Consider the following 27,119-nt stretch of genomic DNA (forward strand, 5'->3'; position numbering starts at 1 on the left):
CTCCGTAATATTGATGAAAAAGTTCTAATTCCACTTTATAACATGTTTTGTTATAAATAAACTGTCAGTGGAACCAGAACTGGGTTGCTAGGCGACGGGCTGGGCTTGGCTGGGGTTGCTAGGCGACGGTGCCAGTTGAACTAGAACCTTTTCAGCAATATTAAGGAATTATTGACTCTAAAGAAGCTGCTGTGTTGCTGATAAGTTACTTGTAAGTTAGTTTTGTCTTATTTAAAGTGAACCAAGATATTTACACTGAAACTAGAGGGAAAATACTTGGTAAGATTTTGTGTTTTTGAAGTGCAGCAGTTTCACGGACACACATCTGATCTTGGTGCGGCGTGAAGAGGAAGGACTGGAGGTAAGTTTATCTGGAGCCGAGTATCTCAGCCTGACGACAAGGAGAGCTTTTCCTAATTATGATGATATGTGGATGTTTTTAAAAAGGCTCGGCTGGACTCTGACCTTCGGCGTTTCCATGACGACGAGGCGATGGCAGCTCCGACTCCTGCAGGGAAGCTGAGACGTTGTGAAGGTTTGATTTCTGATTCGATCCAGGCAGTTTTCACACCTGGCAGTTCGGTAGATTCGGCTCAGTTTGGGACCAAAACGGCAACGTTCGTTACGTTTCCAGCTGCTGCGGATGATTTCAGGCTACAAATGAAAAAACGGAAAACTGGACGACTTTTATTTCAGTTTTCTTTCCGTTTTCCAGTCATCGGCCCCGCAGTGCGGTTCTGCTGCATGTCTGCTCCAGGCTGCAGTTCTGTTGTGTTGTGGCCCGGAGTTCTGGTTCCTCTGGTGGTTCTGTGGTGGTCGGGTTCTGCCCTCAGAGACCCAAACGACCCGCCAGAGACGAACGGAGGAGGGGAGCTCACCTGCAGACAGGAAGTGACATCAGACCTGATACCTGCTGCGTGGAAACGTTTTATGGAAGAATAACAGTCTCAAAAGAGTCTGAGTTTGTTTTTACATTCATTGGACTGAATTTTTATCCTGCACAGTTTTTATTTATTTTAAATTTGCCATCAAAATTTCAACAAAAAAAAAAAAAATCAAGTGCAGAAATTCTTCTACAAAAATTTTGAAAAGATTAATATGCAGAAAGATGGCCCCCGAACTTTTAACGCCCCTGACCTAGAGAGTGAAAACTGTTTAGTCAGACTGGACAGCACTTCAACAGAACTGCAGCCCAGACTTTGAATAGGCCACTCCAGACTTTCTGCTCCAGGAAGTTCTGCTGTCAGTTCATGATCTTATCATTCATCACCGAGTTTCTTTACTTAAAAGATTTCTATATATCATCCATCCATCCATCTTCTTTACACCCTGGTCCCTTAATGGGGTCGGGAGGGTTACTGCTGCCTCTCCAGCTGGCGTACCGGGTGAGAGGCAGGTCACCTGGACAGGTCACCTGTCTGTCGCAGGGCAACACAGAGACACACATCCATGCACACACACACTCACACCTAGGGACAATTTGGAGAGGCCAATTAACCTGACAGTCATGTTTTTGGACTGTGGGAGGAAACCGGAGTACCTGGAGAAAACCCACCATGCACAGGGAGAACATGGAGGCTCCATGCAGAAAGACCGGGAATCGAACCCAGAACCTTCTTGCTGCAAGGCAACAGCTCTACCAACTGCGCCACTGTATATTAGATCAGGCAGTAATCGGGTCTGTTGATGCTGAACGTAGCAGTGAAAACCTGGTCAATCACAGTTAAAACCAGATGTAATGAGGGAATCGCTATACTTCCCGTGAGGCTGCAGTTAAACTCGAACCGCTCTGAGAGACGGAGGAACCCGGCTCCTCTGAATGGGATGGATCTGGTTTTGTTTGTTCTTGTGTTTGGTCTGCAGGATTCCTTTGCATCTGCGCCTCCCGAACGAAGCCGTTTCTGCTTGGTGAGCAGCGATCGCAGTGCAAAATGCCTTCAAAGTTTACGGATCGCAGCAGAAACATAAAACAAACCTCCAAACGTGGCGCCTGATTTTTGGATTGCTGTGAATTTGGCTTAAAAAAACGGCGACATTAAACATAAAAACCTGATATTAAGAGTCTAGATGTGAAGTGTTTGTTCTATTTTTATGGTGAAGAACCATTTCGGAGTCTCGTTTCTGCCCAGGCCACATCAGACGGCGTTTAAACAGAAACAGACCTCAGAACCGGCCTGAACAGAAAGAAGGAGACGACTAACAGAACTTCCTCTTTGAGGTCGATCTGCTGCGCCGTTCATATGGTTCTAATGAAGGAACTGAAATTAGATCAGAAGCATAAATACGATCACCTCGAGTGGGAAACTTCAAAGAACCCACAACTGTGTCTGTGATGTGCAATCAGCAAAGTGACGGTGATGAGACTCTGTCCACGATGCTGCTGATCCATTTGCAGCATCAACAACTTCAGAATAAGATTTTAATGAGGCCAAATGTTTGTTTTTTTGGCCGTTTCTTACCGTAACTCTAGACGCTCATTTGTGAGGTCAGACACTGATGTTGGACGAGAAACTTGACTCGGCTCTCATTCGTTCAAAGAATTATTTTTTTTATCATCGGAACTTTTACTTGTTTATTTCAATTAATTAATAACTGATTTTAATTTTAATTTATTAAAATCAGTTAATCGATTTATTTATTTCTAACATACAAACAGAACCTTTGTGTTCACGCGTTTCTGGTACGCCTGTAAATGAAGCAGCATCCGCTAACAGCTGCGGGTTAATTTCTGCTTTTCAAACGATCTGATGCGACGCTGGAAAAGACTGTTGTTGTGCTAACAGGAGTTAGCCTACCAGCAAAGCTATTCAAGCCTAAAATAGCGTCTTCAGCACAGATGCTAACGCTAATCTCAGCATCCACAGCCCAGATTTGTAAAGAATGAAGCGTTCAAAGAAATACGGATCACCCAATGAGACGAATTAAAGCTGCCGTAAATAACTTTAGTTAGAAAACAAAAAAGTTTTTTACATATTGGTTAAAAATGTCACCATGTTCTGACAACTTAATATAAAACGAGCAAAATGTGAAAACATTTAAGCTCCTCTGGTTACACTGAGTGCTAACTGCAGAAAAACAACCAATCAGAGCCAAGAGGAGGGTCTTAACGCTGTCAATCACTCTTGTGTACATCTGGTTCACCACAGCAGAGGCTTTCATGAATGCTAAAGCTAGTTAGCATAGGGTTAGGGTTTTCCTGTAACTATAAGTTGTTTCTCTGCCATTAGCGGATTTAGCAGCGAGTACATGAGGTTGATTGACGTTGCTAAGCCCCGCCCCCTGCCTCTGATTGGTTGTTTTTGGTCGGGAGCAGCTCAGGAAAACGGAGGAGGAGATCAATCTTTATCTGTAACTTCATGATAGTTTGAACAAATATATAATTTTTATTTTTTTTTAAATAAAGTTACAATCTGCAGCTTTAAACTAAAGTCCCAGAGATGGAGCCAAACCTGCAGAAGACCTCAGACTGACCGGATACAGATACAAACCAACAGTTTTATCTGTTTTCTATTATTTATCACAAATCTGTGATAATCTGAGAGAAACGGCAGATTATCACAGGTTTCCTGCGGCAGGTCTTTCCTGTCTTTCGATCTAAATCAGATAAAATGTAGGGAGCGTAATTTCTGCTCTGCCCTTTGAATCCGGATCAATCGGAGCGACCCGGTTGGGCTCTGTGCCGTCAGTAGGTGGTGCTGCTCATGCTGACGCGCCGCTCTATGAAAGGCCCCAAAGAGATCCAGCCTTGAGAAAAAAATGCCAGGAATGTTTGCGAAGCTTATGTCAATTTCACGAGCTCAGGAGAAGAAAGCGCTGCGACAATAAGGGGGGGGAGGGGGGTCACCCTGGTGAGAATAATGTCATTACATGTTCCCCATACATGCATACTTTCCCTCAATGCCAGCCAGGATTTTTGCACAACAACGGTTCGTATTAGTGATGTGAATGGGAAAGAATTTCCTTTAAATCCCCGTAAAGGTGAGTTAAAGGGAAGCAGTTTTATTATTTCATAAATGAAACATGGAAGGTGTTTATGTTGGGAATGATGGGAACATTCAACAGTCTGAGGGCAGGCTGTGAAGGTTGGAGAGGAATGGGAAGCGGGATTCTGTCAGTGATGTAAAAACTCCCAGGACCCTGGGAAACGGGTGGGGGAGGGGGGATCGGGTTGGGTTTGTGCCAACACAGTCGCTGTGCCAGAACTCTGGGTGTTTCTGGGGGGCACGGGTCTCACCGGCGGATCTGTGGGAAAATCAAAACCAGGTTTTGCTGTCGCTCTCTGCAGATCAAATCTACCATCCGTGAAAAGGCTGGAAAACATTCATGTAGCTAAAACTAAGGCCTTAAATTGTCTTAAATTCATTTTTAAACAGTAAGTTGGCCTTTAATGTGTTATTGAGGAAAATGTTTGAGTCACACTCAGATGTCTTTATTGCATTCTGTCACTCAGCATGGTTGAAGCTACCGCTAACTTACTGCTAATACCCTTCCTAGCTAGCCAGTTTTTTTTGGTTGTTTTTTTTCATGGGTAATTGTAAACTTATTGTCTGTTGGCTGGACGAAATTACCTTTCTATGGAGATACAGCTCTTAAACTACATTCATAATGGCCTTAAAATGTCTCAAGTTTGAGATAAGACAGTTGAGGCTACTGCTAACTATCTGCTAATACCGTTGCTAGCAGGTTAGCCAGATTTTTTGACATTTACCATGGGTAAATGCTAATTTTTGGTCAGTTTTCTGGACAACGTTTGTACATATCTATGGAGTTGTAGGCCTTAAATTCCATCCATAAGAATTTTAAAAAGGCCTTAAAAAGTCTGAAATTTGAGACTTATGACTTAAGATGGTTGAGGCTACCGCTTACTAGCTGCTAATACTCGTTCTATCTTACTAGTTTCTTGTATCTATCATGGGTAAGTGCAAATTTATCAACAGTTGGCTGATTGATGATTGTAGTTCTGTGTAGATTTTGGTCTTAAATTTCGTTCATCGTGGTCTTAAAAAGTCTTAAATTTGAATTATGACTTAAGATGGATGAGGCTACCGCTAACTTACTGCAATAATTTGAGTTATTTGTCATAAGGGAAACAAAATAAGGTTGTTTTTCTGTCGCTCAGCCACAGAAGAAGAAATGAGACGTTTGCAGATCTGTGTGAAGAAACTCTACCGTCTGCAGATTAATAATGATTAGAAGCTGAAACGTTGCACAGCTGGCCTTCAAGGCAAACTGCCAGCTTCTCTTAAACCCCGAGGCGTTTTTCAACTGCTGGCTTCTTGGTATGTGTCCAGTAGGTGGTCACTATTATCATGTAAATATGGATCCTAACCCACAAAACTGCATTCCTCGACCGGCTAAGCACAATAAAAAAGATTTTCTCCCATGTGGAAATTACAGTGATGTTATCGCTGAAGTAGTGGGGAGAAGCTCGATCCGTCATGGTGGGTGATGTCATGTGTGGTTATTTTAATGGGGAGCAACTGTTGCCCGTCTTCATCATGTAACCGAATGATTGTGGCTCAGTCAGAACTGCAGAGCTGCTCTGGACTGCAGCAGCTTTTCCACCCAAACATGAATAATCAGTTAAAATGACGCAGTAGCAGTGATTTAAACGGGAAATGATGAATAATCTCTGAGAAACGGGGGGCAGCTTCAGGGCGCAGTGGGCCCCCCGTCCAGACAAAAGCCTGCAGGAAACACAAAAACCCTGGAAACTTTCCTCACTCAACCCCTGGAGGCTCTTACTGTCATCATATTCTGCCACAACAAGCAATTAATCAATTAATCGCACGATAAACTAAAATGAGCACAGCAATAATTTTGTCGATCCTCACCTTTAATATCGTTGAAAAGCCGCCATTTTGAGAAAAGCTGCAAATATTTGTACAAAGTAGTGAATCTGCACTTTGTGCTATTTTGCTATTATTTTCTAAAATACTATTTTGGTTATTGAGTCTATAATCCATTTTAATTATTCTTGTTTCAGTTGTTTTGTTTATTTTGAATATTTTAAATGTTTTCCAGATCCAGTTTGAAATCAAAGGGTTTTTTTAATCGTTATTTGTTTCTACTTGCAATATTATTCTGTTATTGTTAATATTATTATTCTATTGAAAATGGTCTCAGAATAACAATGTTATTGTTAATAGTAATAATTTATCATCAAGTAAAATTTGTTATTGTGGCAGGACTAAATATTCCACGTCATGGGAAGTCAGAAATTTAGTTTGCTAACTAAATATTGAGCTAAATAACCAGATAAGTATTTAACTATCTGATATAAGCGTATTTAGCTTCAACCTCAATATTTGGTTAGCAGGCTAAATATTTAGTTTATATTTAGCCTGTTTTCTATATATTTAGTTTAACTAAATATTCAATTAGCCAACTAAATATTTAGTGTAAAGCTAAATATTTAAATATTTAGTAGTAAATAGTTGGTTTGAAGCTAAATATTTAGTTTGAGGATATTTACCTGGCTTGCAAAATGTTTAGTCTGCTAACTAACTAAACATTTCATACACAACCTAAATGTTTAGCTTCAAACTAAATGTTTAGTTTTTAGTTGGTTTGAAGGTATTTAGTTAACAAGCAAAATCAATAGTTTCAGGAAATGAAGATAATTATTTTGTTTTAAACTAAATATTTAGTTGAATATTCAGTTTCAAGTTAAATGTCTACCTTACTGCTAAATATTTAGTTTTCTAATTACACATTTAAGTCAAAACTGACATTTATGAATAAATGAACAACTTGGTGAACACATGACTTTCAAAAATAAACTCCAGTTTCTTTCTTTTATGACGGACTAAATAACCCAAATTATTGCTGTTAGTTAGTTTTTGACTGTGTAGATTTACCAGCCCCGGAGATTTAGCTTCACCTGTTAGCATTAGCATGCATGCTAAGCTAACGAAGGTTACTGCTGACCTGAAGGGAAGCTCTAACATCTTGAAACATTTCAGCTCTGCCTGAAGCTCTAGTCTGTATTTTTTAGCTTTGTAAATTAGTTTTCCTGTTGGAAAGTCGAGGATAAAAACTGATAGTTTGGTTTGGAGGAACAGAGGAAGCTCCTCACACGGCCGGCGATGGGCCGCGCATCAACATGCCCTTGTCTCAGGAGGTTGATACAAGCTTAATGAGAGCTGTGTGTGTGTGTGTGTGTGTGTGTGTGTGTGTGTGTGTGTGTGTGTGTGTGTGTGTGTGTGTGTGTGTGTGTGTGTGTGTGTGAGATCAGGGGATTCTCTGGATGGTTGGACTGTAATTGGAAGGACAAGCGTGTGTGAGAGAGGGATCTGTGGGAAAACTGGAAGAAATGTGGAAAATAGGGCTGAAACTTTATTATTCTGACAATTAATTTGGATTAAAAATGTGACATTCTGCATATTTCTCATTTAACCACTTAGAAATACTTTAATAAGCAAATAAATTCCTGTTGTAAATAAGAAATAAATGCAATGACGGCGTTTAGTGAATGATTATTTGCAGCAAAGGAGGCATCTGCAGCTACAAAACAAACTTATCATCCACATGTTTAATTTATTAAAGCATAAATTTCGTCTTTGACTAATAACTGGATGCAATTTGGAGATTTTTATTTTTATTTTTGTGCTGAATTTAAACCAGGTGAAGCTAAAACCGCAAAAAACTAAATCTTGCCAACTACATTTGGTCTAGTTTTTAGTTGAGACGTCTTAATACACCTGAAATAAGACACGACTGACTTATAAATGACTTTGTTTTAAGTAAATAACTTGATGAAAAAGTTCAAGTTCCACTGATGCTGTTACCTAGCAACCCCAGGCAAGTCCAGCCGTTACCTAGCAACCCCAGGCAAGTCCAGCCGTTACCTAGCAACCCCAGGCAAGTCCAGCCGTTACCTAGCAACCTTCCACTGGCAGATTATTTCACTTATAAGACATTTGAATAATATGAAAGTGAAACTGTAACTTTTTAATTAAAACAAGGCAATATATTATCTTGCTGAAAACTTACTTGTAAGTTAGTTTTGTCTCACTTTACTAAGGTATTAGAATCAGAAACTTACTTGGGAAAGTAAATGAAAAATACTTTATACAATTTAGTTTTTGCAGTGTAAAAATATGAAACTTGAGTTCTGGTTAGAGAAGATTTGCATATGTTTTTATATACATCTTAAATTGAAAAAGTTAATATTTTTGTAAAGTTTTGTCATAATTGCTGTCCTGTCTGTGTTGTTTTTTAAGTAAATGGCTTTTTATGAGTCTATATTCCCGTTAGCCATTAATAAGGTGACGATTATTTCAATCATCAATTAATCACGATTAATCTGCCCCACTGGAAACGATTCCAGTGATCTTGAAACATCAGATTGAGCTGTAAAGTTTTTAAATAATTCAGAAATTAAAACTCGTGTCCTGTTTGTTTTGTCAGCCGTCAGAGTGAAGAGGCCTTCAGGGACCAACGGGGGCCTTCAGGGACCGACGGGGCCTTCAGGGACCGACGGGGGCCTTCAGGGACCGAGGGGGGCCTTCAGGGACCGACGGGGGCCTTCAGGGACCGGCAGGGCCTTCAGGGACCGAGGGGGGCCTTCAGGGACCGACGGGGGCCTTCAGGGACCGGCAGGGCCTTCAGGGACCGGCGGAGGCCTTCAGGGACCGACGGGGGCCTTCAGGGACCGGCAGGGGCCTTCAGGGACCGGCAGAGGCCTTCAGGGACCGACGGGGGCCTTCAGGGACCGGCAGAGGCCTTCAGGGACCGGCAGAGGCCTTCAGGGACCAACGGGGGCCTTCAGGGACCGCCAGAGGCCTTCAGGGACCAACGGGGGCCTTCAGGGACCGGCAGAGGCCTTCAGGGACCAACGGGGGCCTTCAGGGACCGGCAGAGGCCTTCAGGGACCAACGGGGGCCTTCAGGGACCGGCAGAGGCCTTCAGGGACCGACGGGGGCCTTCAGGGACCGGCAGAGGCCTTCAGGGACCGGCAGAGGCCTTCAGGGACCGGCAGAGGCCTTCAGGGACCAACGGGGGCCTTCAGGGACCGGCAGAGGCCTTCAGGGACCAACGGGGGCCTTCAGGGACCAGCAGAGGCCTTCAGGGACCAACGGGGGCCTTCAGGGACCGGCAGAGGCCTTCAGGGACCAACGGGGGCCTTCAGGGACCGGCAGAGGCCTTCAGGGACCAACAGGGGCCTTCAGGGACCATCAGGAGCCTTCAGGGACCGGTGGGGCCTTCAGGGACCAACGGGGGCCTTCAGGGACCGGTGGGGCCTTCAGGGACCGGTGGGGGCCTTCAGGGACCAATGGGGGCCTTCAGGGACCAACAGGAGCCTTCAGGGACCGGTGGGCCCTTCAGGGACCAATGGGGGCCTTCAGGGACCAACAGGAGCCTTCAGGGACCAACAGGAGCCTTCAGGGACCAACAGGAGCCTTCAGGGACCAACAGGAGCCTTCAGGGACCAACAGGAGCCTTCAGAGACCAATGGGGGCCTTCAGGGGCCGGTGGGGCCTTCAGAAAACATCCAGGAACCAAACCAGAGATCCTGGGTGGCGACCTGAGAGCAGGGGAGGCGGGTCGGGTTGCATAATGCCACAAATATAAAATTACACTGCAAAAACACAAAATCCTACCAACTATTGCAAATGTCTTTTGTCAAATAAGACAAAACTAAGTTATAAGTAACTTTTCAGCCAAAATTATGCCGTTGATTTTAGTCCATAATTCCTTAATGGTGATAAAATGAGCTTCTTATTATAACTTAAAACAGGAAAAACTTCATGTTATAAGTTAAATAATTTGCCAATAAACTAGAACTTTTTCATGAATACTAAGAAATTATTGTCTTAAAACAAACTTCTATTTCTTGCTCAAAAGTTACTTAATTTAGTTTTGTCTTATTTCAAGTGTATTCCTTGGAAACGAGCAAAAATACTTGGTAAGATTTTGTGTTTTTGCAGTGCAACGAAATGCACAGAAGAAAGAAAGAAAGAGAAAGAAAGAAAGAAAGAGAGAGGGAGAAAGAAAGAAAGAAAGAAAGAAATAAAGAAAGAAAAAGAAAGAAAGAAAGAAGAAAGAAAGAAAGAAAGAAAGAAAGAAAGAAAGAAAAGAAAGAAAGAAAGAAAGAAAGAAAGAAAGAAAGAAAGAAAGAAAGAAAGAAAGAAAGAAAGAAAGAAAGAGGTAACTGTTGTGAGAGGGAGAAAGAGGAGGAGGAGTAGCTCCAGTGAGGAAGGGGGGTTGTCGGCTTGATGAACAGCAGTGAGGGACCATCGCTGCGTTTCCCACACTCGGCCGGTTCCCACACTGGACCCGGATAATCCCGGTCTTAATTGGGGGAGAATTCCAGCGCACATGTTCCCTGGAAGCGGCGCAGAGCGCGGGGCGAGCCGCTGACACATCAGACGGGCGGCAGCGGCCGGGCCGCCGCACGCCGCGGGGGATATAAACACGCCGCCGGGCCGTCAGCAGCTTCCTGTGGGTTTCCACTTAGCGCTGCTGCCTCCTGCTGCCTCCTGCTGCAGCTTCACCAAACCATTCACGGAAAACTGGACTTATTTCAGATCGCTTCCAGTTTTATTGCGCTTTTGTTTTGTCTTGTTTGTCACATGTGTACATAAACTCAGGCCCACTGAGTAGAAATTTCCACCAAAAAAATTTAAGAAATTTTCTAGAAAATAAGAAAACATTTTTGTTTGAAAAGTCAAAAAAATTGCTAGAAAGAAATTTGAATATTTAGCTCAGAAATTTTCTAGAAAAAAACAAAATTTGAAATTTCTGAGTGAGAGAAGTCACACATTTGCTTGAAAAAACAAATTTGTATGAAATTTTCTGAGTTTCAAAAGTCAACACTAGGAAATTTGTGAGATCAGTTTCAGAGTTTTCAGATTTATCGGTCCCACTTCGTGCGTGGCCACGCCTCTCCGTGACGTTTGGCTCCGCCTACTTTGGAATAAAAATAGTTTGGGGGCGGAGCTAAGCTTTCACAGGAGGTTAGTTGCTCTTTAAATGTTTTCCACATGTGAGAAACATTTCTAACTGCAGGATCAAAGTAAAAGTCTAAACAGTTGGTGTCCAGCATGTGTGGGATCTGCAGAGATGTCAGGTTCCTCTTTTCTAACCTTAGAGGTCGTCAGTATGAACTTATCACGATATTTGGTGGCTATTTATTTATTTTTTTTAGGGCTGCGTGTCATTTTACCAGCTTTAAACATCATTTATTGGAATATAATGTGACGATAAATCGGAATAATAAATGTATCGTGATGAATATCGGCCCTTATCCTTGATTTTGCTTCCATATTTTTTCCGAAATTAATATGTTTATTTGCCGTCATGTCTCGTTTCTCTCCTGCTCTGCAGTTATTTGTGTTTTTTGGCGGGAAACGTTGATGGACCCGGTTGGTTCTCCCGCCGCTCCGCCTCGTGTCAGCCCGGTCCTGATGGAGGGGATTACGGCCATCTGCAGGCTCTTGAGGAACAAAGGCTCTCCTCCCTGCAGCTCTTCAGAGGGATAACTGCCCACCTCTGACCCCTCCAGGCCACCGTAGGACCCCTCACACTTCAGAGCTGAGTGTCTCATTCTCTCCCGTCGCCGCTCTGCTACGCCATGCGCTGGAAAACCTTTAACTTTTCTCTCGTTTCACATTAAAGTCACAAACTCCGATGTGTTTAGTTGGGATTTAATGCGTCTTCGCTTCGTGTTCAATTTCTATAAAATGTTAACTAAAGGTGAGGAAACTGCGGATGTTTTGATACGTAAAGTTTGGTTTCTGTCGGTTCTTTGAAGTTGCTAAAGACGACTCAACAAATTAGTTTTTTTTTTATAGTGAACAATTAATGTGATTTTACATAATTGCTGCTGTAAGAGACGTTTTGCTAAACACGTTATGAAATATTTTATGACGATCGTGACTTTCTACGGGCGAACAAAACTCTCAGTCCAGGTTTTATTGTTCCCCGAACACCAAAATATAGAAACTAATTCTGAAAAAACAAATCAAAACCTCTCAAGTTTTTTATTTTCTCCTCGCTCTTTAATTTGTCAGCTGCACAGACGCCCGTTGCTATGGCAACCCGCTGACAACAGCTCGACGGACCAATTCAAGTGCGTCAGGACCGTCAACACCAAATAAGGCAAACGGAACATCCGGTCCGTTACGGTTTTATGTTTTCAGGCTGCTACTTTATTTTGCAATTATTAATAAATTAGCGCCTTAATAATACTAATAACTGCCATTAGTTTTAGCTGTCAAGTTGTCAACGCAATAACTGTTAAATGTACGTCTGATGTATAAAAGAAAAAGGGGCATTGCTGCTGATTTCCAACTGGTGTTGTAATTTGTTTTCATTTTGTTTAAAAATAGCGAAGGCGAGGGAAGAAGGTCAGCTATGCTAGCTTGACTATGAGAATCTGGACATGTAGATGTGCTGTGGAATTCAGTGACTTTTGGTTCAGTTAAAAAAAAAAAAAACAAAGGCGACCCAAACACGGTAACTCAGGTGTTTAAATTAGCTAACCAGCCACCGCTGTGTTAGCTTAGCTAATAGCAACGGTAGCTAATCTACCACAGCGATCACTTATTATTATTCGCAAAATTAAATTCAATCCTGAAAACAAAACTGTAATGGACTGAATGTTCTGCTTTTTTGGTGTCATTAACGTTGTTGTCAGTTGCTATGGCAACGGGTCTGAGTGTAGCTTAGCTAGCAGAGATGGCGGGGGAAAAAAAAGAAAACCAGTGGTTTTGAGTTGCTCTTTAACAGTTTCTTGTGTTAGCTTTCCCTTTGCTGTGGCGCATTGCATTGAATTATTACTACCTACATCTACAAGTTTCATTTTATTAACGGATTTCACTATCGATGGATCGGAAGCTTTATTTTCCCCCCTGCAGCGTTGTGCGCATGCGCAACTGTTTTCGAACGTAAACATTAATTTGCGATCAGCCAGTGAGCGCCAAACTGGTCACAGTGGCTCTGATGGAGTGAGAAAGAACAGATAAAAACAAAGAGCTGCAGGAACCTAAAGTGGTTTCTGACTCAGAGGGAGAGATTAGCGGGAAAGCATGGTGGTGGCTGCTTTGGATCGGGTCCAGAAACACGTGGGAAAGATTACATGGCGGAACCATGACTGGACGGTTCCACTTGAGAAAGATCCAGAAGGATCGGCTTCAGGAGCTCAGCTGCGTGTTAAATCATTTACACCACGGAGGAGGAAATTAATGTACTAACAGGTCAGATGGTCAGAAAACTGCCAAAAACTCCTGAGCATTTATTTCCAGAGATGCTCTGGTTATCGGACAGAGGACTGTCTGCCTTTTATTTCTGTTTATTGGACAAAAATGTAACTTTTTCCACATTAGTCATTAATTAATGCCACACATTTGTTGAGATTTTATGTGATAGATTGAAACAAAGTGGTGAAGCGACAGAAAAATAACAGGTTTGCCCAACATTTTTACAAATAAAACCTGGAAAGTGCGTTTTGCCATTAAACTGTATTTTCCAGACATTTTGCTTTTAGAGTGTCGAGTAGCTTTACAGACGGGAATATTTGGAAAAGTTTAGATTTTTTCTTTCTTTATTGATTGTTTCCTGATAGTCCAACAGTCTCGGTTTGATTCGGGACCAAAACTGCAAATGGTACATTTTAAGATCTCAACATTTTTGAATTTTTTCAAGCAAATTTTTGACTTTTCAAATTCAGAAATGTCGACGTTTTTTGATTTTTTTTATTTTTATTATATATATATTTTTTGACTTTTCAGACCTGGAAATTTCTTTATATTTTTGAGAAAATTTCTGAAATTAAACTCAAAATTTCAGATTTGTTTTTTTATTTCCATTTTTTCATATCAACAATGGCTCTGATAAGCATCTTAAGTTTCTCATGCAAACAAAAGCTTTTCTTTAAAAAAGCTGCTAATCTGTGAAACTGCAACAACACGGACATAAATTCAGGAGGAAGTCTCAACACGATGACAATAACGCAGGACGTTTAGTTCACTCAAAATGTCGCATGATGCATTAGTGAGGCCAATCATTGGCTCTTTGTTTTGGCTTATCAGGCTGCAGCAGTGGCTTCGGTCTGGCTGGACGGGTGTGTGTCCACACACACACACACACACACACACACACACACACACACACACACACACACACACACACACACACACACACACACACACCAATAAATGGCTGGGCGTTTCCCTGCCTGCAGCTCCTGGTCCAGGTCGGCCGCCTCCAGGACGCTTTAAACTTGAACAGCGGTGCAAACTGCCAGCTGCTGCATTACAGAAAGGCTTCACTGCGCATTAAAGCTCAGGTTTTACTGAGGTGCATTTTAATGCAACATGCAGAAACAGCTGCTGAATTTACTGGAAAGGTTTGGAAAACGTTCTGCAGTCGGAGCAGAACGTGTTCAGCTTGTAAAGCCTCATAATTACTTCAAAAGTAGTTTGTTTATTAGATTTTTTCAGCCATTTTTTCGCCTGGGGCGATGACGCAGTTAGTCGATCCTAAAAACGCAACGCAATAGCGTCATGGCGGCTAAAGCTGCGCACACAAACCATCTGGATTAACGCAAACTGCCTCAAAGTTTTATTAGCCGCTAAATACGAGGCATCTGCTGAAACAAGCTAACGTGACTGACCTGCAGTTGACTGGTTGCTATATTAAATAGAGCTAACACAATTAGCATGAGCCTTTAGCTGACGTGAAACCAAGATAATGAATGTACAAACGTGATAGTTTATTGTACAGGAGATATCTGTTGATCTACCTTTGACTATTTTAGCTAGAGCTAACACTGTTAGCTAGAGCTAACAGCTTTAGAAGGAGTTAGCATAGTTAGCAGGAGCTAACGTGAAATCAAAGAAATTAGAAAGATAACGAATGGATGCTTAAAGTGACCACGAAGCGTCTTTAGGTCTTTGTACCAAACTGTTCTAATATATTTGAGAAAATGTTTTGATCCCGATGCTAACAGTAAACAGCCTGAGTTAGAAACTTTTCCAGAAATGCTCTCCTCTCAGGTGGTACAGCAGACTATTGGGGCCAATAAAACAAAATTATGAGAATAAAGTCATAGTAATGCAAGAATAAGGTAGAAATTATACGAGAGGGGTCGTAGTATTACGAGAATAAAGTCGTAATATTATAATTTGCTGATAATATTATGACTTTATTCTCGTAATTTTATTTTACTTTTATGTTTTTCTTAATATGACTCTTATGCTCTGCCGTACATGTTGGCATTTCCATAAGAAACAGCAAATCTGCCCACGTTGCTTTGCAGCATAAACAACATGTCACTATTTCACTTTAATTTATAAAAACCAAACATTCTACTGTGTTTTCACTGTTTTGTTTTTCTAATAAAATGTTAGAAATAACTGGATCTAAAGCGGAAAAGTCGGTTCTTTCTCGGTGCTTGCGGTCAGGATGAGGCGAGCGACTGCGTGGCACCTTCCCCCCGTCCGCCGCTCCCTCAGCCGCGATTTATTGCTTCCTGAATCCAGAAAGCAGGAGGCCGAGCACAAGAGGAATCCAACTGCTGTTTTCAGACGACCTGTGACCCCGGCGGCCCTCCGCCCGCCCCAGTGCCCAGCAGTCCCTAAATCTCTCCCGCCTTCCAGGCGTTTTGTTCGGGGCTTTCAGGAATCTGACTGATCGGCACTTGAAGTGACTTACGGCTGAGAAACGTTTGAGGAAAGCAGAACGGTTCAGTTAAATAAGAACCCAGAACGTTTCTCCTCCTTAGACCGTATTTTAATGGCACAAAACAGAACGTAAAAATAATCCACAATATTTTTTTTTTGTTTCTTTCTTTATAAAATTTCTTATGAACATATTTACATTCTGTCTGATATTAACATAAATTTACATCATGAGCATTTTACGGTAATTTGGTTGGAAAACTGTTCAAACTTACTGGGACAAGACCGAGATGATTTAGAAAAAAATACAACAATAAAGTGAAAATATTACCAAAAAAACCAGAATTACAATAAAAAAGCCGTTTTTATTAGAGAAAAGCTTGGATAGAGTAATACGCCTGTGGTTCTTTATTTGAAACGGACACAATCATTTCCATGAGTTAAAAACTTTCCAGGTTTAGAAACAAATATCTGTAGCATTTCTAGCTGGTTCCCGAAAACCCCAGAAGGAGTTCAGCCTTCCTGTTTTCTCCTGAAAGTCCAGGTCTCTCTACAGCCTCAATGAAACACAAACAAGACTCCATACGTTGCTGAAAACACACTTACTTACTTACTAGAGCTTACAGTGGCTAATGCTAAGTCCTCTTCACTCAGCATTAGCTTCTACACTGAAGAGCAAAACTGGTAGCTCCTGGTTGTGTTCAATGACTGGAAAAATATCGGATTTTTCAGGTGCCAGCCAGTCGACAGCAGATTTTTCTTTAGAGGATTAATACACACCAATATTCATTTTATTTATTTCAGCTGTTATGAATAGCTGTTTTTTTAAAATAACCAGATTTATGGCTGTTTTGTCCAATTTCCAACTTATTTATTCTGGCAGAAAGTAAACATACATTTTTTTTTTTCAAATCCACGATGGCAACCTAACCTAACGTCATCTGTACATATATTAAATTCTCGGTTGCTCCTCTACGCTACATATAGTTGCTTTGTTTTCTCATTTGGTTTTCAGTGCTTGCAGCATTTTCCCTTCTACCTTTGAGTGCAAATATTCTTCAGCGATTCCTTTCACGAGGTTTTTATCGGACCTCCTCGTAGGGCTGGACGATCCCGATGCAAACGATTCGTATCGGTCGATATCGATAATTATTATGTTTTAAATATCTGAAATAATACCAAGCTGGAGGCCTCTCCTGCTTTAACTCCGTTTGTTGTCTTATTTTATTGGCTTTTATGATGAAACTGCTGTAAGTTACTCAGCAGGCCGTTGCTAGGTGACCGAAGTTGAAACTCCTCCTTACCAGCAGGTTGCTAGGCAACCAGAGAGCGGGGCGAGTTCAGTGAATATTCTATGTTTTCTGTTGGTATTGATCACATGTGGTGATATTTATCACTATCGATTTATTGTCCAGCCCTCCCTCCTGTCCACCTCGAGCACCTGAACGCCGCCGTCTGACGTCATCCGACCAAAAACACTGAAGAAAACGTTCCGCGTTTCGCCCACAGCCGCACCAACGGGTGGGGTTTCTGTGGGAGTTTTCCTTGTTTTCCTGAGTTTTAAACCGACGAGCCTCAGACGACGCGCTTGTAAAAAAAAAAAACGTCCAAAGCTAAAATCCTCTCGTCCAAGTCCAGGAAGTCATGCTGAGGATTCACTTGGAGCCTGGCGGCGGCGGCGGCGCGGCGGCGGCGGCGGCGTTCAGCGCCCCGGTTCTCATCCAAGCGTCTCAGTCTACGGGAAGTTCACAGGGGATCTGCTGGGCGGCTTTGGCCACAGAGTAAGTCCTCTGGAAGTCCTTGTAGCGCGGCGCGCAGCCCAGCCAGGCCTCGCCGAAGTGCACCCTGCCGGTGAAGAGGAAGCTGCCGGGCCCCGGCCGGACGCCGCACTGCAGCAGCGTCCGCACTTCTCCGCGGCTCGCCAGCCGGCCGCTGCCCGTGAACAGCGTGTACTTCTGACGGAAAACACGGGTGGCGCTGACCTTGATGACGGCGGCGCGCAGCGTTTCGTCCTCCTCCACCGACCGGATGTTCCCTCGAACGACTGCAGAGAAACAGGATGTTCATTTCGTCTGCAGTACAGTAAACGGCATTTCAGTGAACGAACGCGAACAACTTCCTGCTGATTCTGCGTGTTTTCACACCTGATAGGGGACCAAAGTTACAACATTTGTTACATTTTGAGCTGCTGCGGTTTTCTTTCCCCTCACTGTCAAACAAACCAAACCCTTTGAAAACCTGTTCCCCTCCTGGCCTGTGGGGGCGCTGCACCAAGAACCACTGAGGGAAACGACATGAAAACCTCTGAAAAGCAACTTCACAAAATGTAACAAAAATAGAGTGGCTCATATTTTAGCAGTTCTCTCGCTAACACTAGACTAGCATGTCTAGTGTTTTGGTTGCATTTACCCAGAATGCCCTGCGCTGTAGTCCACTTCCTGATTTTAGAGCTGCTTCCGGTCCGCTTGGCGTTCACATACGCCAAGCGGACCAGAGTTCACCAGACTGCGGTTTGTAGGCCGGCAATAGATGAACTCTTAGACTCTAATCTAAAATGCATTAACCGTTCTGTGTTTCACGTAGGAAGATAATTAGTGCTGCACTGCCTCCAACCTCAATTTCCTGTATAAATAATGAGTGACTTCTGTTTGGAACATTTGTCCAAAGAACATATTCATCAAACAGATTTTGCTAAAAAAAAACAAACAAACTAGGGTGTTTTTCCTGCTTCACAAGTTTTAAACAAACTTAAACTAAAATCAGCTTCTAAAATGCTGAACTGCCCCTTTAAGGGCCGGGAGTTTAATTCCTGCTAACTTACCGAAGTCGCTGGTGCAAACCGCCATCAGGATCTCGGTGTCGTTGCACGGCCGGCAGGCATCTGAAGAGACAACAAGCAGCCGGAGAGTCAGTCGACAAGTCCGAGCCGCCAACGTGAAACAAACACCTACATGCAAATGAGAGCCGACAGGAACGTGAGACTTAAACTACAACAACAACAGAGGAAATGAAGCAGACGGCTGCTGCAGAGGAGAAACCAGAGGAGAGCTGAGGTGTGAGAATCCGCCAACACCTCAAGTCTAAAGAGGGAACGAGCTTCACACCTTAAAGTCTCAACCGGATGAAGAAAACACTGCAAAAACACAAAATCCTGCCAAGTATTTTAGCCTAATTTCTAACTACACTTGAAGTAAAACAAAACTAACATTCAGATTAAGAAACAGGAGCTTGTTTTAAGTAAGTAATTCCTGAATATTGATCAGATTATTTCACTTATAGCGAGACATTTTCCCATGTTATCAGTATTGGAATTATTCCTTAATATTTATTCCTTAATAATTCCAATATTAAGGAAGTATTTACTTTAAAACAAGTTCCCATTTCTTGCTGTAAAGTTACTCATAAGTCAGTTTTGTCTTATTTCAAGTGAACTAAGACATTTGCACTTCAAACTAGACCAGAAATACTTGGTAAGATTTTGTCTTTTTTTTTTTTTCTCTAGTTGAATTTACTGATAAAAACCAACTGAAGAAAATGGACTGGACTTTTTTTAAAGTTCACTTCTCCCCCCACCCAACCCAAAGTTTCTCCTCTTCTCTTGATAAATGGGATTCCTTCCTCTTTTTTCCAGCCTAATAAGAGGTTTTTTTGGGGGGGGGGCACGAGGGGGGGGGCTCCTGCAGACGAGTTGCCCCACAGAGAGGCAGTTCAACAAAGGAGCGGAGCGTCTCAGCTGGGCAGAGGCCTCCACGTTGCCTAGGCAACCGCAGTAATCCCAGAATACTCATTGAGAGGCCTCTGGACTCTTCAGAGCCCCCACATACTGCGCCTTTATGCCCCCCCCTCCACCGCCGCCGCCGCCGCCTCGCTCTGGGGGAAGTTTGGCTGCTTCCTCCCTCCGACCATCAGGATTCCAGCAGGGAAGCTGATGTACGACTGCAGCAGCCGGCAGGTGCAAACGGGCAACAAACGCATGAACTGATGCAGCAGGACAGTTACAAAACCCTGCAAGTGCAGGAATTAACGCAAAATGAAAATGCAACAAATGTTAAAAACAAAACAGAAGTCCTCCAGACCACCAGGGGGCGTCTGGAGTCAGTAGTTTTACCCGCATAAAAAACGCTGCTCAAAGAAGTCATTGATTTTGAGTCAGTTACTTCAAATCAATATCGGATTGATACTTTTTTTCAGATTTTCTCTTTTATCTATTATATGTTTGTATATTTTCCAGCCTGAAGTTTCTCAGCTTCACTGTAAAAAATTTTGACAGTTAATTTAGAAAACAATGAACACAAATCGGTTTTGATTTTCTATTTTTATGTTTGTCATGCTAACATGTTGTTAAACTATTTCGTGGACACGTATTTATAAACTTTATCCAAATACAAAAACACAGAAAGTCATAAGCTTTGTAAAAGACGTACGAACCTGTCAGGTGAATAACGAGGTTCTGGTGACCGGCAGATAACCAACGTAAAGGCTACATGTCCGTCTTAGCTAGCAGCTAAAAGCTAGCTAAAGCTAGCAGCTAAAAGCTAGCTAAAGCTAGGCAGTAAGTACTACAGTACATATCAGGGATTTTTATTATAGTAGTACACAGTGGATTACTTGAGTGATATCTGAATTGTACTTTTATTGTTTATAAGTTAGATAATAAGGAGGCGAGAGCTAGTACGTAGCTTGTGGCTTGTTTGTTGTTGTCATGGTAACTGTCATGAGAGTTCGTTATGGATACCTGCCAAGATGGCTGCCAGCTACAAAATTACCACAAGTGATTTGCCACATGAGAGCTTCCTGTGGTTCAACTTTAGCATATTTGTTACTGCCGACTCCCCCTAGTGGTCTGGAGGACTTCTGTTCTGTTTCCTGTAGTTGCAGCATTTTTTTATTTGCAGAGTTTTCTGTTGGATTTGTTTTCTTTCTGTCTGTTTTGGGGCGTTTCGCCATTTGCTGAGCGCTGGCGTCTGTCGGCCACCGTAGCTTCGCCGTCTCCTGGTTAAATGTGAAACCTTCTGACTCGCCTTCTCTGCTGATGGCGTTGGAGTCCAGCGCCATGCGCGCCATCCCGCCGCCCCGCAGCTCGTAGCGAAACGAGGCGGTCCGCCTGCTGATGTCCTGATGCGGCGTGGCCTGCAGGAACAGCGCCAGCCTCTCGCCCGGCGTGCGGCTGAAGCAGCGGACCCTGGGCGGGGGCGACGCCTCCATCCGGTCCCCCACCAGCAGCTCCAGCAGCCCGTCCCTCTCCAGGTACAGCTGGGCGCCGTGGAACTGCTCCGACGGCTTCACGCAGGCCGTGACGCCGCCGCCGCCGGGGCCCGCCGCCGCCACGGGGGCCAGGCGGGGCGTGAGGGTGAGGCGCAGCGCCCCCTTGGGGTACAGCCAGTCCAGGGTTCCCTCAGAGCAGTGCAGGGAGATCTGCTCCACGCTGCCCTGCTGCTGCGATAAACCGCTGAGGGCAGAAAAATGAGAAATTAATATTCATCTACATGCAGCGGCGCTCCCACTGGGGAATATACATACATACATATATATATATATATATATATATATATATATATATATATATATATATATATATTTTTTATTTTTTATTTTTCCTGTTTCCCCCCCAAGTTTTTATTTTCCTGATCCGTCTGCTTCTGAACTCTGCAGTGCGGTTTGGTGCAGATCTTGTAAAATAATCTCCATCTTCCCAACTTCATTTTACACACAAAGAGGGATAAAAAAGTTTTCTAACCCATTTTATCTGGTGCTGACAACATCTCCCCACTCCACCACCCACCGGTCCAGTGACGCCCTGGGCAACTGCCCACATGAAAAACCACCACAGCCCAAGAGCATCAGGACATTTCAGACTTTGAAAACATGATTAAACTGAGTTATTATCTGCAGTTCAGTTTCAGACATCACTTGTTTAAGTTGCGTCATGTATTTATGGATGTATTTATAAAGTTGCCTCCTATAAAAAAGTAAATCCTACAAAGTATTTTTGTCTAGTTTCTGTATCATAGCACTGGAAATAAGACCAACTCAACAGTAACAAAGATATAGGAGCTTATTTTAAGTCAATAGTTATTTAACACTTATAATGAGATATTTTTCATTTTATAAGTAAGAAAATCTTCCAGTGAAACTTGGTGATTTTTAAAACTATATTCAAAAGAGTTTTTTATCTTACCTAAAAGTTACTTTAGGTTAGTTTTCTTATTTCAAGTGTAGTAAAATATACTTTTTTGCAGTGATAAAAAAGAACTAATTAATATTTTGTTTAGCATCATTTTACAAGTACCAAAAAAATATAATAAAATTCTAATTTCATGAGTTTACAGATGGTCAGTGGCCCCCACCTGCCCCACTCTTTTAACCACCCCTGGGCAGTTATACTATAAAACTGTTTCACGACGTCCAAGATGAAATTAAAGTAACTTTGTCAAAAAAACAAAAAAAACATATACAGGTTTCTGAAAAATTACAGGAAAGGATAAAAATAACGCAAAGCGCCCCCTGGTGGCTGATCTGTGAGAAAACGGCTCGAGTTCCCAGCATGGCCTCAGTTTTAGTGAAAACTTCACGAAGATCTGAAAAGATGTCAGAAAAACAGAAGCGATGGAAATAAAATCGGCTCGTTTTTGTCTGGATGAAGCTGCAGACATTTTAAACTTTCAGCATGTTGCATCCAAATCACCTGAGGTCTGATTTTCACCCGATTTAATGTTGGAATGAAACTGAATAAATACTCGCCTTCCTCTCCAGCTGCACTGATCTTCAGAGTAACTTGAAAAACACGAGTGAAAAATGGCCAGAAGCAAAATCCAGGTTGCGTTATTCCAGCGCCCAGATCCAGGCATTTTCAACCCCAGTTGACGCTAAAAATATTTATGTTTTATTCCCAAACCTGCTTTTATTATTTAAACCTCCCGCTGTGAAGCTGCAGTTCTGTCCGCCGGAGCCTCCATGTCGGCCCGAAGCGCTGCGCAGGATGCCCGGCCGCCTCTGCTCGCCTCCGGACGCGGAGCGGTGAAGTTATTCGGCCCGGAGAAACTTTCCGGACCAATCAGAGGCCGAGCTGGGAAACTTTAAACCGGCGGGGCGGGACCGGGCGGAGCGGGACGGAACCGGGCGGAGCGGGACGGAACCGGACGGGACGGGGCGGAGCGGGACGGGACCGGGCGGGACGGGGCGGAGCGGGACGGGACCGGACGGGACGGGACCGGGCGGGACGGGACCGGGCGGAGCGGGACGGGACCGGACGGGACGGGACGGAGCGGGACGGGACGGGACGGAGCGGGACGGGGCGGAGCGGGACGGGACCGGACGGGACGGAGCGGGACGGGGCGGAGCGGGACGGGACCGGACGGGACGGAGCGGGACGGGACGGGACGGAGCGGGACGGGGCGGAGCGGGACGGGACCGGACGGGACCGGACGGGACGGAGCGGGACGGGGCGGAGCGGGACGGGACCGGACGGGACCGGGCGGGACGGGATCGGGCGGGACGGGGCGGGGCGGGACGGGACCGGACGGGACGGGACCGGACGGGACGGAGCGGGACGGGACCGGACGGGACCGGGCGGGACGGGACCGGGCGGGACGGGACCGGACGGGACGGGGCGGAGCGGGACGGGACCGGGCGGGACGGGACCGGACGGGACGGAGCGTCCGGTCCAATCAGCAGCTGCATGCTGAGATGAACCTCCTGTTGTGTCGGACTGTCTGCATGATGAACATGAACCCAAACACCGGCTTGAATAGAGTTTGCTCGTTTAAAAAAAAGCTTGTCTGATATTGTTTTTACATTAAACAAATGTATAAATTTATATTTTGTTTTAATTTCTGACATGTTTAAATTGTAGCTGGAGAGGCAGCAGCACCTCCCGACCCCTAAGGGACAAGAGAGTAAAGAAAATGGATGCATGGACGTTTAAATTCAATACATGTATGACGTCGTGCATTAGGATCATTGTAGATAGAAAAACATTTTCCACCAAATATTGAGATTAATAAATTCTCCCTAAAACATTTTAAAAAAAATAAAAGTGGAAATTTCTGGACTTTTCAAACTGAAATGTCTTTAATGTATCAGGATTCAACTCAAACATTTCACACACAGAGAGCAGAAAATTCAGTTTGTTACAAATGTTTTCAGGCCTTATGTGTATTTTGGCTGTTATTAATATTCTCTGTCTCTCTCTCTCTCTTTGTCTCTCTCTGTCTGTCTCTCTCTCTCTGTCTCTCTCTCTCTCTCTGTCTCTCTCTGTCTCTCTCTCTGTCTCTCTCTCTCTCTCTCTGTCTCTCTTTCTCTCTCTCTGTCTCTCTCTCTCTCTCTTTCTGTCTCTCTCTCTTTCTGTCTCTCTCTCTTTCTGTCTCTCTCTGTCTCTCTCTCTCTGTCTCTCTGTCTGTCTCTCTCTCTCTCTCTCTCTGTCTCTCTCTCTGTCTCTCTCTGTCTCTGTCTCTCTCTCTGTCTCTGTCTCTCTACCTTTTCTTAAAACTTTTCCCTGACCTTGTCTAGTTGTCATAGTGTTGACAATAAGTAGCAACGCACTGCAAACATTTCAGTTTTTAATGTTATATTGACAACTTAACAGCTAAAACCGATGCTAGTCTTCCTAAGCTAATGGTTTTTCACCCTCTGCAGCAGCTAACAGGAAGACTAGCATTGGTTTTAGCTTTCAAGTTGTCAATATAACATTAAAAATTTAAATGTACCTGTGATATACAACAGATAAAATGGACGCTGTTCCCTGCGGCTAATTGTCAACATTATGACAACTAGATGACGAGGTCAGGAAACGATGTGAGTAAAATAAAGTGGGTGGGAGGGAAATGGCTCAGCTATGCTAGCTTGACTATGACAACCTCAACGTAGATGTGCTGTGGAATTCGGTGTTTCGGTTCAATAAAAAAAAAAACAGGAAAAATATCAACTTCTTTGATACTTTTATTAGAATCTCACTTTGGAAATACAGATTTATCCATTCTGACTGTCGTAACCATGCAAACCTCATCTGATTTGTTTTTGTTTTTAAAATTAGAATTTTTATCTTTAAAACTAGGACTTCCAGTCATATTAGTCCTGATTCTCAGACATAAGACGACGATGATGACGCTGACCTCCCGCCTCCTCCCACTGGTTGACCTTTGACCCCTCCCCTGCTGGGCTTCTCTTTCATGTTGTGGTGTTTATAACCACATCAACAGTCTCTTTGTGCCAGCGCTGCCTGAGCCAGCGACTTTTCGCCGAACACGTCTGAGTGACGGACGTCCAGTTATGACAGGGCTGCGGTTCGGGACAAAGGCGCGTCGCAGGAATCCAGCTGCGCTGCAGTGTGCAGCAGGATGGAGTTTGGTTAAAGCAGCAGAGTTTAAAGTTTAAAGCTGCAGAGTTTAAAGTTTAAAGCTGCAGAGTTTAAAGTTTAGAGCTGCAGAGTTTAAAGTTTAAAGCTGCAGAGTTTAAAGTTTAAAGCTGCAGAGTTTAAAGTTTAAAGCTGCAGAGTTTAAAGTTTAAAGCTGCAGAGTTTAAAGTTTAGAGCTGCAGAGTTTAAAGTTTAAAGCTGCAGAGTTTAAAGTTTAAAGCAGCAGAGTTTAAAGTTTAAAGCTGCAGAGTTTAAAGTTTAAAGCTGCAGAGTTTAAAGTTTAAAGCTGCAGAATTTAAAGTTTAAAGCTGCAGAGTTTAAAGTTTAAAGCTGCAGAGTTTAAAGTTTAAAGCTGCAGAGTTTAAAGTTTAAAGCTGCAGAGTTTAAAGTTTAAAGCTGCAGAGTTTAAAGTTTAAAGCTGCAGAGTTTAAAGTTTAAAGCTGCAGAGTTTAAAGTTTAAAGCTGCAGAGTTTAAAGTTAAAGCTGCAGAGTTTAAAGTTAAAGCTGCAGAGTTTAAAGTTTAAAGCAGTTTAAAGTTTAAAGCTGCAGAGTTTAAAGTTTAAAGCTGCAGAGTTTAAAGTTTAAAGCTGCAGAGTTTAAAGTTTAAAGCTGCAGAGTTTAAAGCTGCAGAGTTTAAAGTTTAAAGCTGCAGAGTTTAAAGTTTAAAGCTGCAGAGTTTAAAGCTGCAGAGTTTAAAGTTTAAAGCTGCAGAGTTTAAAGTTTAAAGCTGCAGAGTTTAAAGTTTAAAGCTGCAGAGTTTAAAGCTGCAGAGTTTAAAGTTTAAAGCTGCAGAGTTTAAAGCTGCAGAGTTTAAAGTTTAAAGCTGCAGAGTTTAAAGTTTAGAGCTGCAGAGTTTAAAGTTTAAAGCTGCAGAGTTTAAAGTTTAAAGCTGCAGAGTTTAAAGTTTAAAGCTGCAGAGTTTAAAGTTTAAAGCTGCAGAGTTTAAAGTTTAAAGCTGCAGAGTTTAAAGTTTAAAGCTGCAGAGTTTAAAGTTTAAAGCTGCAGAGTTTAAAGTTTAAAGCTGCAGAGTTTAAAGTTTAGAGCTGCAGAGTTTAAAGTTTAAAGCTGCAGAGTTTAAAGTTTAAAGCAGCAGAGTTTAAAGTTTAAAGCTGCAGAGTTTAAAGTTTAAAGCTGCAGAGTTTAAAGTTTAAAGCTGCAGAGTTTAAAGTTTAGAGCTGCAGAGTTTAAAGCTGCAGAGTTTAAAGTTTAAAGCTGCAGAGTTTAAAGTTTAAAGCTGCAGAGTTTAAAGCTGCAGAGTTTAAAGTTTAAAGCTGCAGAGTTTAAAGTTTAAAGCTGCAGAGTTTAAAGCTGCAGAGTTTAAAGTTTAAAGCTGCAGAGTTTAAAGTTTAAAGCTGCAGAGTTTAAAGCTGCAGAGTTTAAAGTTTAAAGCTGCAGAGTTTAAAGTTTAAAGCTGCAGGATGAGCGTCCGCACATTTTATCACGAGTATCGGTGTGAATGCTTTCATTAATGCGTCTCTTGCAACGAAGGCTGACAGAAACCATCTGGTCTCAACTTGACCTGAGCTGCAGTCCAACGCAGACTGGATCAGAACCACAGCCTCCAGTGCTGTTTAGATAAGACAGCCTTACATTTTACATCAAAAGACTAGTAAGGATGTTCAGTTGTTTTGACCCAACTCCAGTCCGCTTTAACAGGAAGTCCGGTTCATCTGGGGAGGCGTGAATGTGAATCGGACTCTGGTCCTCTAAACCTTGGTCTCGGTTCGGTTGAAGTGAACTCTGGTCCGGTTTGAATGCATATGAGAACGCCAAGTGGACCGGAGGCCGCTCCAAAAGCAGGAAGCTGACTACAGTGCAGAGCATTCTGGGTAAATCCAACCAAAGCTAACATGCTAGCCTAGTGCTAACAGGAGAAATGGCTCCAGAAGAGAAAAGAGAAATCCTCCAACTGCTAATATCTGACACTGCTCCATTTACTACTCCATTTATATTTTGTAAAGCAGGAAGTTGCACTTAGTGTTTTCTTCATCAGTGTTTTTTGCTGCAGCGCCCCCACAGGCGAGGAGGGGAACCGGTTGCTCAAAGGGTTTGAATCAGTAATTCTTGAATATTTATCTGCTAATTCCACTGACAGATTATTTCCATGTTACATTCTTTGGAAAACTTTTTAAAAAAACAAT

At 43.0% G+C, this 27,119-nt stretch overlaps 2 protein-coding genes across 2 annotated transcripts; one reads left to right on the plus strand and one right to left on the minus strand.

Moving 5' to 3' along the window:
* Positions 1–199: 199 nt before the first annotated feature.
* LOC108167299 (uncharacterized) lies at positions 200–9,965 on the plus strand. The gene is made up of 4 exons (XM_081600258.1): positions 200–211; positions 302–361; positions 448–535; positions 8,413–9,965. Exons 3-4 carry the CDS (start codon positions 493–495, stop codon positions 9,531–9,533), a joined length of 1,164 nt encoding a protein of 387 aa, XP_081456384.1. The 5' UTR covers positions 200–211; positions 302–361; positions 448–492; the 3' UTR covers positions 9,534–9,965.
* A 6,006-nt stretch (positions 9,966–15,971) lies between these two features.
* metrn (meteorin, glial cell differentiation regulator) lies at positions 15,972–22,709 on the minus strand. Its single transcript, XM_008436367.3, has 4 exons — positions 22,368–22,709; positions 20,648–21,075; positions 18,448–18,507; positions 15,972–17,670 (listed from the first exon to the last, which is right to left on the minus strand). Exons 1-4 carry the CDS (start codon positions 22,472–22,474, stop codon positions 17,357–17,359), a joined length of 909 nt encoding a protein of 302 aa, XP_008434589.1. The 5' UTR covers positions 22,475–22,709; the 3' UTR covers positions 15,972–17,356.
* Positions 22,710–27,119: the final 4,410 nt, after the last annotated feature.

Source organism: Poecilia reticulata, chromosome 19, assembly GCF_904066995.2.
Source record: "Poecilia reticulata chromosome 19, P_reticulata-male-v2, whole genome shotgun sequence".
Classification (NCBI taxonomy): Eukaryota; Metazoa; Chordata; class Actinopteri; order Cyprinodontiformes; family Poeciliidae; genus Poecilia; species Poecilia reticulata.